Genomic DNA, 14,954 nt, shown 5'->3' with positions numbered 1-14,954 from the left:
AATTTTTAAAAGTTCTCGTTTTGTTTTCAGCCCTTAGAATTTTATTTTAAGATTGCTGTTTTAAAGCTTGACATTGGCTTAATCTCGAAATTGCAAAATAAATTTCCAGCGGCGGAAAGCAAAATGACAACTTTTAAATTCTTTCTTTGTTTGCGCAACTCACATTACTGTGACTGTTTTGCAGTGTCTTGTATTCCCTAATTTTGACATTTAGCAATTCGTGCACTCTTCCATTATCCTTCAACACTTTGGTCTTTAGTCTGTCTACCTCTAACTTTTACTGTGAGCTCTGTGTTTTGTTTATTCCATTCAACAGTTTTCTAATAAACTGTTGTTTACAGACGGACTGCTTCGTCTGCGAACTTTATCCTCAGTCTGATCCACTTAACACTTTATTTTTGTTCTCAAACTTTCTCTTACATATACATTTACGTGCATCTACATCTCCATAATATACATACACCACGAGTCAACGTAAGGTGCATGGTGGTTATACCACTGTTAGTTATCTATTTCTTGTTCCTCTTGCAAATCGAGTGAGAGCAAAATGAACGTCTATCTTCTTCTATACCAGCCCTGATTTGTTTCCTTGATCCATATGTGGAATTAACGTTGGTTGCAGTAGGATCGTTCTACTGTCTATAGCAATCTTTGGTTCCCTAACCTTTCTCAGCAGCGTGTCTGCTCCCCTCCAGGGATTCCTCTTTGAGTTCAAAAAGCATTTCCGAAGTACTCATATACTGATCGAACTTACCGGTAACAAATCTAGCAGCATACCTCTGAATTGATTCTATGTCTTCCTATAATCGGACCTCATGGGTGTCCCAAACTCTCGAGAAGAATTCAAGAATGCCTACTCTAGTGTTCGGTATGCGGTCTCCTTTATAGATGAGCAACACGTTACCATAATTCTCCCATTAAGTCGAAATCAATCACTTGCCTTGTCTCCTACCATTCTAATGTGCTCTTTCCATTACATATTGCTTCGCAGTATTGCTCTTACATATTTAATCGACACTAATAATCCTGTATTCAAACGTTACAAGACTTTTTCGTGGTCATGTGCATTAACTTACATTTTTTTCACATTTATCGCAACTTACCTTTCATCACACCAAACAGAAATTCTTTAAACAAGTTATCCTGTATCCTCCTATGTTCAATTATGACACTTTTCCATACGCTACAGCCTCATCAGCAAACAATGGCATGTTTATGTTCGCTCTATAGGACAGATTGTTTGCGTATATGGAGAACCAGAGTGATCCTGTTAAACAGGTACTTCCATGGTACACTCCTGACAATACCCTTGTCTTTGATGAACAGTTGTTGGATATATCAGCTGAAAAGTGTTTTAGACACTTACGTTTCTGAGAATATATTCCGTTCACTCGGATCTTCCTTTATAGTCTGCATTGGACCACTGTGCCCAAAGCTATCTGGAAATCTAGGAATATGGACTCTGTCTGTGCTCTTCATCTGTGGTTCCAGAATATCTTACATTACTATTTGAGCTGAGCAAGGTCAGCGCATCAGTTTTTCTAACTGTTCAAGAATACCAAGCTTTCGAGCTAGTGGATCTCACCATGATCGGGATAATGACAGTCACTATGTCAACTGATCACCATTAGTCCAAAAGTGTTCACCATGCATTCAGCGTAATGGTGGTCACTTTGACTGGGACAATGGCAGTCAGGCTGAGCGTGAGGTCTAATTTCTCTGATTTTTATGGCATGGTCATTTCACAAAACTTGCCGGACACTTCATCGAACGCAAGCCCTCGGAATTTTAGGAGTAACCTCTTCTGTGATACAGGAAGTCTCCCCTGTAGCTACTGCCGCTGTAGTCAGTTAAATACCTCCATAACGCTCTCGAATTTATTAAAAGGTTCCGTGACGAAACTTGCCGCTCTTCTGTTAATTCTACGTGGTAAGGATCCCAGAGCGATGAACAAGAGTCAATAACCGTTAGAACGATGTTTTATAATCCACTTCTTTAGTGGATTCTACATTTGCTTAAGACTGTCCGAATGAATCTCACCCTAGCATCGGATTTTCCTACCATTTGTATTATAAGACCATTCCATCTAAGGTCGCAGCTCATTGTCAGTACACACAAAATTTGGAAAGAACCAAAATTGCACCTCGTCAGACCACACTACATGCTTTCAATCAGCTGCTATTCAGTTTCTGTGTTGTCTGGTCATTTAGCAAGACTTGCGCTATCCATGAAGATGTCCAGTTTTATGTGAGCCTGTGAGCAATAGGCTTTCGCTAGGGACCCGATGACAGAACTCTATTACGTGCATTTCTGTTCGCAATCGCTCGGAAACTGGCCGAAGAGGAGGAGGTTTCACTGACAGCGGCCGCTGTTGTCTAGTCTGGAAGTGGCTGCCATTGTCCGGGCATGAGACTCGTCTCCGGCCTGTGCCCGTTGTAAGTGGTAAGCAATTCGTTGTAGGCACGTTTGATAGTTCGTGTGGAGAGACAGCCAAATGGGGCAAACAAATTTACTGTATAATCATAAGCTCATCCAGCCACGACAGCTCTTTCCTGCCATTGTGTCATGTCTAATCACCTTACAGCGCTGATTCCATACAAGTGACTGGCACACATACACCGCCAGGTAGCCGTTCTAAACATTTACAGCGCCCCAAAGTGACCACAGTGCTCATATGGAGGGCGGATTTCTTATTTCATTTGGTGAGCTTATGACAGTCCCCTGCCCTCCTTCCTAGTACGCGCTCTTCCTCGAGGTGAATAGACCTCACCACTTTCGTTTAATTATACAGTTCGATCTGGATTCGAAACACGGTATATTAGAATTAGATGAATAGGTCACATTATTTCTACTTTTATTTTTTCCAATATCTGTCACAGTTGCGAAAATAGTCATTCGTTTTTGGCGACTAGTTTCGGATTATCACGTCCTTTTTCAAACCATAGCCTTGAAAGTAAGTGTATTCACACAGATGTGAGTAACAAACGTTCATAGTCGTCATTAGAAATCATTACCTGACTACAAAGTGTAAACATTATATGAGCGTATAGTATGGTTTCCTTCCAGTCGAACGCAGCAAACTGGAAGGAGAGATAGATGTCGTGTGACTGGGGCCTACCGTCGGGTAGACCGTTAGCCGGGTACAAGTCTTTCGATTTGACGCCACTTCGGTGACTTGCACGTGGATGAGGATGAAATGACGATGATTAGGACAACATAACACCCAGTCCCTGAGCGGAGAAAATCTCCGACCCAGCCGGGGATCGAACCCGGACCCTTAGGATTCACATTCTGTCGCGCTGACCACTCAGCTGCCGGGGGCGGACAACTGGAAGGAAATCGTATTACATACTCACAAGGTTTGCCGAAGTATAACACTGATTGCTGTCATATTACCAATGTTAAGCGCTGTCCGGGTTGGCTAGCATTTGGATTCGCGTCTGCAGAGCCCCGTCGGCAAGCGGGCTGCACTCAGCTCTTCTGAGAAGCTGAGAAGCTACTTGATTTATACGTAGCGACTCCGGTCACGAAGACTGACAATTGCCGGCAAAGCGGTATGCTGACCACATGACCCTCCTTGTCGGCATCCAGTGACGCGTGGTTGCTGAGGATGAAACGGCAGTAGGTCGGCACGGTTGGGCCTTTTTTATTCACGTAATGATTTCCAACGACGAATATGAACATTTGTTATTCAAATGTTCATTGACGGACTGTGTGATTACATTTATGTTCAAGGCTTCGGTTTGAATGGACGGGATGGTCCGAAACTATTCGCCATAAAGAAGTGACTATTATCGTAACTGTGACGGGTAACGGAAAAAATAAAAATATATCATACCCAAGTGGCTGGTCCTATCCTCCATTATGTTGGAACATCACCTTATTTTTCGTAGTTTTTGTTTTCCTCGTTCAAATGGTTCAAATGGCTCTGAGCACTATGGGACTTAACTTCTGAGGTCATCAGTCCCCTAGAACTGATTAAACCTAACTAACCTAAGGACATCACACACATCATTGCCCGAGGCAGTACTCGAACCTGCGACCGTAGCAGTCGCTCGGTTCCAGTCTGTTCCAGTCTGTAGCGCCTAGAACCTCTCGGCCACTCCGGCCGGCTTGTTTTTCTGGAATCAAGTCAGTAACTTCGTAGCAGCTACTGGTATGAGTCTTGATGTCCTCTCGGCAAAGAGCAAAATGACTGCCGATGAAACGATCGTGAAATCCGGCGAAGGTCTTTTTCTTCCGATAGGATTAAAGGAGATGGAGACTTACAAAGATAGTAACGGTCGTGAAATCCGGCGAATGTCTTTTTCTTCCGATAGGATTAAAGGAGATGGAGACTTACAAAGATAGTAACGATGGTGTTTTCCTAATCGGCCTTGACGCTCATTAAAGGTTTATCTAAGCATCGGGATAGACATCCGATTGGAGCCGTTTGCTTGAGAGATCCCTATAAACGTTGAAAGCACCAAGCACGGTGTCGGCAGCACGACGAGTTAGCAGAGAGAGACGTTCGGCGCGGCGCGGTGGTGGGTCTGGACAACGTAGGGCGGCCGGCGCCGTGACGGGCTGCAGTGCATCTCTGTGTACACTGGTTAATGCCGGTAATCTGTCCGGGCCGTAATGTGATTACACACGTGGCAGCTGCGGCAGCACGTACGCTGGGCGGCTGGGCGGCTGGGCGGCGCCTGCGCTGTCGCCCACGCCGCGCCGGGCAGCACTGTGCACCGACCGCCGGACGTCGAACGCAGCCGCTCCGATATACACCCACCCACCGCGCCCCTGCTGAAGCACCGGCCCGCTTCAGGTTAATTTGCAGGCTGCAGCTACGACAAGGAACATTCGCCATCGGGGCATACGCGATTGCATCCGCAACTTGTAGGGAGGCTCGACTTATTTATTTCCATGAAATGAACACCCTTAGCTGCTTACAGGCGTTTACATACGTCAACGGGGAAAGATGTGTGCCCCGAACTGGACTCGAACCCGGGATCTCCTGCTTACATGGCAGACGTTTCTACCCATCTGAGCCACCGAGGACACAGAGGATAGCGCGACTGCAGGGATTTATCTCTGGCACGCCTCCTGCGAAACCCACATTCTCAACGTATTGTCCGAAAGAACAGATACCATCTTCTTCTTCTGTGCGAATGCACAAACAGTGCCCGAACTCTTACGGGAATCGGCAACGCGCCGCGAGTAATGAGTATAATGGGCAGGGGCACTATGAATGTAGCGCAGGAGAATACGTTGAGAATGTGGGTTCCGCGGGAGCCCGCCGCTGGTGGCCGAGCGGTTCTGGCGCTACAGTCTGGAACCGCGCGACCGCTACGGTCGCAGGTTCGAATTCTGCCTCGGGCATGGATGTGTGTGTTGTCCTTAGGTTAGTTAGGTTTAAGTAGTTCTAAGTTCAAGGGGACTTATGACCTCAGCAGTTGAGTCCCATAGTGCTCCGAGCCATTTTTTTTGTTTCGCGGGAGGCGTGCCAGAGATAAATCCCTGCAGTAGCGCTATCCTCCGTGTCCTCGGTGGCTCAGATGGATAAAGCGTCTGCCATGTAAGCAGGAGATCCCGGGTTCGAGTCCCGGTCGGGAACTGTCCCCGTTGACGTATGTCAAGGCCTGTAAGCAGCTAAGGGTGTTCATTTCATTCTAATTTTATTCTAACGAGCTGCTTGGTCACCGATGGTATCTGTTCTTTCGGACATGTCCGAAAGAAAAGATACCATCTTAGTAAATATATATTATTTCCTTTCCAATGAACATGGGAAGGATCTGGACCACCACTCAGACGTGGCTGAAGACACTTCTGAAGCTGGCCGGTGTGGCCGAGCGGCTCTAGGCGCTACAGTCTGGAACCGCGCGACCGCTACGGTCGCAGGTTCGAATCCTGCCTCGGGCATGGATGTGTGTGATTTCCTTGGGTTAGTTAGGTTTAAGTAGTTCTAAGTTCTAGGGGACTGACGACCTTAGAAGTTAAGTCCCATAGTGCTCAGAGCCATTTGAACCATTTTTTGAACACTTCTCAAACGTTCAATGCGTCGTTTACTTATAGGCGTCCGCATGTTATGCGATGGTGACGGGTGATGAAGGGGGGGGGGGGGGGGTTTCACCAACTGGCATGTGAGGTACAGACTTATCGAGCGGACGTGAACTCCGTAATAGAGTTGATATTAACATGCTACGCGATTTAAGCACAGAAGGTTCTAACGGCACCTCTATCGGCTACAACTGATTAACTCACCCCTCTCTGACTGTGGTACGGCCAGGACATCGACCACACAACTTTCGTTAGCACAGTGCAGTAACAAACGATAATCCGGTTACGACAGTACTTAATGCTTTCTGGACAACAATTTTGCAACAGACTTAACACATTATTTACAGCGAATAGCGTGTCTATTAACACATGAAAAAAATGGTTCAAATGGCTCTGAGCACTATGGGACTTAACATCTATGGTCATCAGTCCCCTAGAACTTAGAAATACTTAAACCTAACTAACCTAAGGACATCACACACATCCATGCCCGAGGCAGGATTCGAACCTGCGACCGTAGCGGTCGCGCGGTTCCAGACTGAAGCGCCTAGAACCGCTCGTCCACTCCGGTCGGCTATTAACATATGAATATAGCCTTCTAGGAGATAAATTATTTAAAGGAAATTAGTTGTATAGATTCTGCCATATGTTTGCAATACGAATGCGCGTGCGTTTGTGAGTGTGTGGTGTGGGTGGTGGGGAGGTAGACAGAGAGTATATATGTAAAATGAAGTGACGAACGAAAATTTGTAGCAAGGCAAGAATTCTAACACGGATCTTCTACTTGCTAGGCTGACTGTAAGCGTATTGTCATATCGCTGGCTTAGTTGTGGAGTACCTTTGCGGGCAGCCGCGTCTGTAGAGTCGAGCACCGGACACGGAAATGTTACGTTGTTTAGTGTGTAGCTCTGCATGTGAGAGGCATTGTTAGTATGGAAGTTGATGTGCTGCTACAAGGGCTGTTATATTAAAGTGATAAAATATGGAAATAGTTCAGAGGAAAATGTGTGAAGAAGTAATTAAAAAAGAGCAGTGCCGCCGATAGTATATTGTGTATACTCTCGTTGCGTGTCGTACAGTACTGTATCAATCATCCGCGCCGTGTTCGGTCTCCCAGAATGAACTGATCTGAATCAGTAAAAATTAGTTACCATAAAAGAGTGCAGTCAAGTGCCAGTGATTTGTAGCGAGCGTGAGGACGTGCGTTCGATCATCGTTTCGGCATTATCAACAATCAGCCGCGCCGCGACGGTTACGCGCACGCTCGTACAAGTGAGAATTGAGAACTGAAAAACTAACTATACGAACAGTGTTAAAATATCATTACTAGTTTCAAGGAGGACTGGTACCAAATATCTGTGTATGCGCGACGAGCGTAAGAACTGTCGTGCGATCATTCGGCTTCCACATCATGAACTATCACCCGCGTCCTGTCGGTTACGCCTACGCTCGTCCGAATGATATTTTGGACTGTTAATCATCAAGATTGTTAATTGGGATAAACATTTACGATTTAGATTGTAAACAGTGCAACCTGTGGTTTCCATATCGTCTCAGACTATAGATGTTCATACTAGACATAGGACAGTGTTGTGTTTTAACTTTGAGTGGGTCCCCTAAACCGCCTGCATATTTCGATAGATAATTTCAGGCAAGCCAACAGCAGTGTGGAGCAGGACAATACGACCGCCGCACGGTCAATAAATGGTCCAGAAGTGAAAACACCAGTTTAGGGGACCCCACCCCCATTTGTACCCCCGGGCGCGTTACAAGGTGCACTAAACACTCAGCCACCCTGGCACAGTTGTTTTGTACAACTGCAGGGACTACCCTACGACACCTCCCTCGTCCGTCTAAGTTACCAGTCACGCTCCAGCTCACTTGATATTCCCGCTTATCTCGAAGAGCGTTAAAGAGACTCTTCAGTCATTCTGAAATAGCACCTCGGCCTCAAAAGAAACGCGTATCGGCTTACCGAGCCGGATACCTGCATTGTAATCCTAGCCTCGGTACAAATTTTCGATCGTTGCTTCAATCTGAATATATAATGGTTCAAATGGCTCTGAGCACAATGGGACTTGACATCTATGATCATCAGTCCCCCAGAACTTAGAACTACTTAAACCTAACCAACCTATGGACATCACACACATCCATGCCCGAGGCAGGATTCGAACCTGCGACCGTAGCGGTCACGCGGTTCCAGACTGAAGCGCCTAGAACCGCACGGCCACACCGGCCGGCCTGAATATATACATCACAGATGGCTGCTACTTGTGAAGGTCTCTGATACCATACAGTTTCATTCCATTAAAGCACCTATACCTGGGTTTCGGGTAGGATCCCCACTTCATTCGACGGTGAGATGCTATTCCAATACAGCTGGAGAGCCTATGCAATGATGTTCGAGTTTAGGGGGAAAATGAAGTGGGCTGAGGCGTGAAGTTACCTTCAACTCTACTGCTACCATCTGAACACTAGAGTGAAAAAAGATCGCATTTCAAGAAATGATTACCATCTGTACACCATCAAATAACAGAAGCGTATTTGCAAAATCATTTTCTTTGATGGAGACCGGACTTCGTGACGTTGTGAGAGAAACTACACTCCTTGAATGATATTGACAAAACGTCACTAATGACAAGCGTGCTTCTAAGTTGACATTGCCTAACAGAAGGCCGCTTCGAACAATAACATGTGCACACCCGTACTCATTATTTGCGTAAGACACCAGTGACACCGCGGGCCGCTGTGGCCGAGCGGTTCTAGGCGCTTCAGCCCGGAACCACGTGGCTGCTACTGTCGCAGCTTCGAATCCTGCCTCGGGCATGGATGTGTGTGCTGTCCTTAGGTTAGTTAGGTTTACGTAGTTCTAAGTCAAGGGGCTGATGACCTCAGATATTAAGTCCCATAGTGCTTAGAGCCATTTGAACACCAGTGACACCACTTAACAGTAGCTGACCCGCGACACTGTTATTTAACAGTCGCTCAGCGGAAAATTCTAAAACCAGCGTGTAGTTAATAGGAACACTTACTGAGGATAAACAGTACGTTAGAGATGTGAGTAAGGGGTTGCAGGTCTATCCACACCATCGTAATTACGTCCTCTTCAGAACAGCTATGGGGCTTTCCTGTGAAATATTGGCACAGCCATTAATTATAGCCCAGCGTCAGGTCCTAAACCTGACTGAAGAGGTATCCCTTAGTTTGTCTCACGAAGTAAATGGAAAAGGAAATTCTGCTATACAGAATTTGAAACGGAAGCTTTCTCCGCTGCACGAGTTAATGAAATCCACAATAATTAATGACAGAAATCTTCATAAAACGTTCTTACGATTCATTCGCTTCTTATATTTCATATTTTCTACATATAGCCTACGAAATATGTTTGAACGTAGTTACTGAACGGATGCACAGAGCCAGTGCTGCTGTTTGTCGACTGATGGTTCACATACTCGCTTCTTCGGTAGGTATACGAAAACTGGAACGATATCGACATCGATGATGCATGAACAACTAGTTTCTGCAGGTGAAACAGGTTTGACGCTCGATTGCTCTTGACTAAGGCTTCTTTCGAATGAGATTCACAAAGATAACAAATTACATGAACTAGTTCCGTAATTTATATTGCGTTATCATACAGGAAATAAGGACAATATAATATGTGCCATTCATATTTACAATATATGTTAGTAAATATGTTTGCTTAAGGCCTCGTAGTTTTATTCAAGAAAGACTAATGTTTACTATCAAACTGCGTAGCCATACGATCTTGAATGGCAAAGAGCAGCAGATTATAGTGAACCATGAACGTTAAGTTCAGAGCTTAATGCGAATAACATCGTGCGCTCCGCAGCTGAATCAGTTAAATGTTGATAACAACCGCCACAGCTGTGTTTCAGGTACGGTTATTACGCCACAAATTCTTTCGTTCTAAATGAACAGCTTCAGTTGAAACCGAAAGTTCACCACCAATTCTTACAAACTGATAGAAATATGCCTGTGTCATGAATCAAAAATGATGATTCAGCACATCTAACGCTAAAAAGAACGTTCTGGAATGCTTCTCCGACTGCCTAACATCAGCAGGGCTAGTGTACATGCACGGAACAACACGCTGCGCTATACTGGAAAATAGAGAAAGTGCCCGTGGATCATTCGGTAAGGAATTATCCCGTACACGCAAAGCTATTCAGTAAGTCTTTTGTTATTCGTTAAACACTCACACGTTAATGGAGTAAATGAGTACGTAATTTACGTAACTGCTGTAAGCGTTTGTGGCCTTAGTCTTCTAGGTCAGAGCTTAACCGCTCAATGTCATCTTCAGGAAGAGTCTCGCCACTATTACCGCTCCGTTGTGTAGCGACGTAATTTACTCAACAATTTAATGGCCAATACCGGTACAGTACGTATTGTCGCAGTAATGGGAGATCTACAAGGTCATCCCTGTTTGTCCGCACTTCAAGAGCAGGAGACAGTGTAAAGAAGCAACCCACAACGGTTGCAGTTTTCCAACTTCGGTAAGTACATGCTAACACAAATAACTAGAATACACGAATAACAACCCCCTTACTCATGAAAGATAAAGACCATTCGCAACGAACTTGTGTCGTAGGCAAATTTCCCTCAGACAAGAATATTGGAAGCATGAACTGAACAGCGTGTTATACGGATGTGAACCCATTAGAGAATTTGCTTGTTAATAGCGAGGAAACACATTGCTACCCGTCAACCATCATCAAAGACTTGTCCAGGCCCAAACACAAATCGTTATGAGAAACTGCCACTGCAATTCTTGACTAACTAGCTGCCGACCATGCATGCCATGACAAAGCCATACTAGTATGGCAGGAAATGGTAACCACTTATAACAGCAATTTTTTTGTTTTTGCGGAAGAGTATTTCCGGTTTTGTTACTTTTTAAGTGGACCTTTCTGGCTTCAGAACATCTCAGAATATGTGGGAGCCTACTAGACACAGCTGTAATCTAAAAATAATGTCTTCTTGTGTTCTTCTTTCCTCTTGCATTTATTCCTCACCTACACGTGATCGGCATCGTTGTGATAGGATTTGGCACTTGTTACAGAGTGACCGGATGCCCTGCCTCTTGCCAAATCGGAGACCTGTTTACGAAAATGCTTTCCATTGTTGGTTATGCTTAACTATTTGACACTATTGCATACAAAGTAGTTTAATGGGTGATCCCTGTTACTCAAATATTATAGGTTCCATAGTTGCTTATGTTTCATAACGACTTATTTTGTGGTCTTATTCCACCGGACAGGATACCTACGGCTCTTGATCTAATCTGTTTCATGATATAAAATCAGTGATTAAGTTCGTCTCAGTGATGGTAAATCCTTTTATGCCGTAATGATTAAAACCCACAATGTGAACACAAGGGTTGGAGGTACGACTTAAGGAAACTTACAGTAAGAACTTCATTCCTGGATATCTTCTAACGTTTCATCACCAGCTCACTAAGCACTGTAATTGTGATTCTGGTTCCTTCCTTTCGGAAATGGAGGGAGAAACACAGCCACAATAGTCTCTAGACAGTTTCAGAAATCGAAGAAGCACCTGGACGAAGAGCAAGATTCAATAGTTTATTTGATTAAGAAAAATGAATTGGTGCTAACAAAAGCATTAGTCAAAGAATAACAGAGTAATACGCATCGCGGAAGATAGCAGCTTCTGATGCATTTGTCCAACAAAGAGGCAATAAACAAAGCGAAGGTACGTTTTTAAAAAAACAATAACGATACAAGAGACAGAGTCAGTACTTCTTCTGACTCGATATAATTGATACATTAAGTTTGGCACAGCACTAATTTACATTAAAATCTAAGTAGACACTAATTACTGAATTACACATAACGTAGTATGTTATTACAACTGATCATAAATATCCGGATAGCAGTGTCACACGAAGAAGAAGTCATTCACATTGTCAGTTGTCGGTAGGAATATAACAGGAACCTAGAGACGTGTTCAGATGGACATTAAGTGAATGATCAATTGTCCAAATCGACTGCTGGTAATCCCATTCAGGTGCAAGCCATCTCGTTAATCTTCTGTCGCAGGGTTCATCCATCAAGTGTTGCGAGGGCCGTCGGTTCGGAGGCGCACAAAGCTATCCTTCAGCGCAAGCCCTCTTACAGTTATTACTGGTTACGCGTAAAACTACTGGAAATGGAGACGAATTACTAGAGCGCCAACTTGAGACCAAGCCAAACTACAGCAAAACTTCACATCCCTGTTAGCAAACTGTTAACCGGGAAATTATTCCGTATGTTGTTAGTTGTCAGGAGGCGACTGAAATTATTGATATCATCATTTTTGTTCACATAGGAATCAGGCCACATCTGGCTTTAGTCATTGTTTAAAATTTGACCAGTACTCTGTGTCCAAAAAAATATCGTGTTCCGGTGGGAAAAAAATGAATTTATGAACGCTCTCTCGAGCCAGTGGTATCACATCATGTCAGTACGTTTTAATTATTTATTTTATATGCTGTCGTTAAAGGAAATATAGCCCGCTGACGCCCCGTTAAGTGTTTAAGTGCGTGTCGTTCTTACTTCTGTGCACGATTTGTTAGTACGAGAGAGGGAATGAGGCAAACTGAAAAAGAGTAGCGAGCAGGGTCGAGGTAGAAAATGAAGGCTGGAGTGGGAGACAGGAAGAAAAAAAAGCAACACTGCCAATTTACGCGATTAAAAAGATTAATTTTTTGATTCCCTACCAGGATGTACTGCATTTACACTGATGAGGGACACCAGATTTATTTTCCTTCAATTTACTCCATAACATATCCTGCATATAACATTCTCAGACTTATTACTGCGTCAGTTCAGGATAAAACCAGGAGCTTTCGACAATTACTTCCATCCTCCTCGTGAAGCTCGTGGTTTTAGTCTGAAAGTGGTGCGAAAAGAAGTCCGAGGATGATTTATACCACAGTGTCCTCGCGAAAGACTTCGTTCTCATAACAGATCCCATTTATTAACTGAAATATTCCTTCAGCTTTAAGAAAATGTGTAGCGCAATTTATTCAGATTAACATTTTACGATTGTGTAATTCGAATCATAAAGGACAGCAAGAAGAAAAATTACGATGAAGTATTCCTTGAAAATATGCAATCTGAAGGGAAAACGAATAGTTAAAAGAAGCTATGAAGGCATGCTGAGAACAGAATGAGATTTTCACTCTGCAGTGGAGTGTACGCTGATATGAAACTTCCTGGCAGATTAAAACTGTGTGCCCGACCGAGACTCGAACTCGGGACCTTTGCCTTTCGCGGGCAAGTGCTCTACCATCTGAGCTACCGAAGCACGACTCACGCCCGGTGCTCACAGCTGTACTTCTGCCAGTATCTCGTCTCCTACCTTCCAAACTTTACAGAAGCTCTCGGTCGGGCACACAGTTTTAATCCGCCAGGAAGTTTCATGCTGAGAACATTTACTGAGTGCGGTGGGACACACACACACACACACACACACACACACACACACACACACACACAATTGCTTTTGCATGCAGTAGTAGACAAAACTGCCACGCTGTGTATACAGACCTGTACAAAGGTTCACCGTCTGCCTCTTTGAACCAGAGCACCATGTAGACCTGGTCCTCCTTGTTGCGTGGCTCGATATCACACGGAAGTGCTACTTTCTTGTTCTGAACACCCTGGACATCCACGATGGGAACTGCAACAAGGAAAGAGAGAAAGGAATTACATCTTTGGTCGTGTAGATTTCCGTCAGGTGCCTAAATACATTTATGTTAGTCTGAAAGAGCTTCTAACCCATAGAGCTGTGTATTAACTGGAAAAGTTTTATAATAGTAGATAATTTTTATAAATTTTAAGAAAGCCATATTTTTGGATGTTAAAATGTAGGCTCAGCCACCTTTCACAATGTACGACCACTAGAAGAAATTTAGACGTTTTCCGTTCTAAACGGTGGTAGAACCTATATTTTAACATTGTTTTTAACATCCAAGACCTTGTATACCCCATGGATAAATCAAAGATTATGTTTATGAACGACTAACAGCTGTTAGTAAAATAAGCCTTTATTTGCTACCAGTTTCAATCAAAACATTTTCATCTGGCAAACTAATAGCAATGGAGAGAACACGTGACCTGCATTTCACTGTCTAATTGCAACGGTGTACGGTGAACCTGCTCAGGAAGCTGTTACAATTACAACATACCTATAATTATTTATAGCAGTCAGTATATCGTCATTCTCTGACGTGAATAAAATCGAAATATAAGAACCACTGTGCGTTACTGAAAATAAAATACGTAACATTTAGTAATAGAGCGCTCAATTTTTGTGTAAACGAAATAGTTCAATACGATACATTTGCACAGTGTTACCTCTTGTTGAAAGAGTAATTCGTCAACACATTTACGTCATCATAATACACTTTCTATGTTCAGGTTTACTGCTACAATGTCGAAGGAACTCTGAATATCGACTAACTAGACAGTTGATTATTATTTTCAAGTAGACGTAATAGTGATAGATTTCACTTTGTGTCGACTATTATATAGAAATCTACTGTCCACTCGCCGGTACACAGAGGGTTTTTCACATAGTAGCAGGTAGCCTGAATACAATGTGCTACGAACTATTATTGATTTTTTCGCATTAAGCTTACTAAAATTAAAGAGTATTTTTCACCACACACGTTTAACTTTTATTTGTAAAGTTTCTTATGTGGTCACTGGAATTTTTGCCTCTTCTTTATAAGCTTCCACAGGTCAATCCATTTTCCATCGTTGTTAGCAGAGACTGAAATAGGAAGAAATTTATTTGCCCATTCAATATTGGCACTAGATGATTGTTTTCAGCTGTTAAATAAGTTGAAAGAAAAGCATATTTGTGCCATAAGCTACATAGTTTTATGT

General features: G+C 43.5%; 1 protein-coding gene across 1 annotated transcript in view; it reads right to left on the bottom strand.

Annotated features, from left to right (window-relative positions):
* Positions 1–13,762, bottom strand: part of LOC126480897 (neural cell adhesion molecule 2) — a 586,813-nt gene extending 573,051 nt beyond the window's left edge. The window contains exon 1 of the mRNA XM_050104295.1: positions 13,611–13,762. Coding sequence (XP_049960252.1) covers positions 13,611–13,654 — 44 coding nt within the window. The 5' untranslated portion in view covers positions 13,655–13,762. The remainder of the gene's footprint in view (positions 1–13,610) is intronic.
* Positions 13,763–14,954: the final 1,192 nt, after the last annotated feature.

The sequence above is a fragment of the Schistocerca serialis genome, chromosome 5 (genome assembly GCF_023864345.2).
Source record: "Schistocerca serialis cubense isolate TAMUIC-IGC-003099 chromosome 5, iqSchSeri2.2, whole genome shotgun sequence".
Lineage (NCBI taxonomy): Eukaryota > Metazoa > Arthropoda > Insecta > Orthoptera > Acrididae > Schistocerca > Schistocerca serialis.
This window is presented reverse-complemented; position numbering and strand designations above follow the sequence as displayed.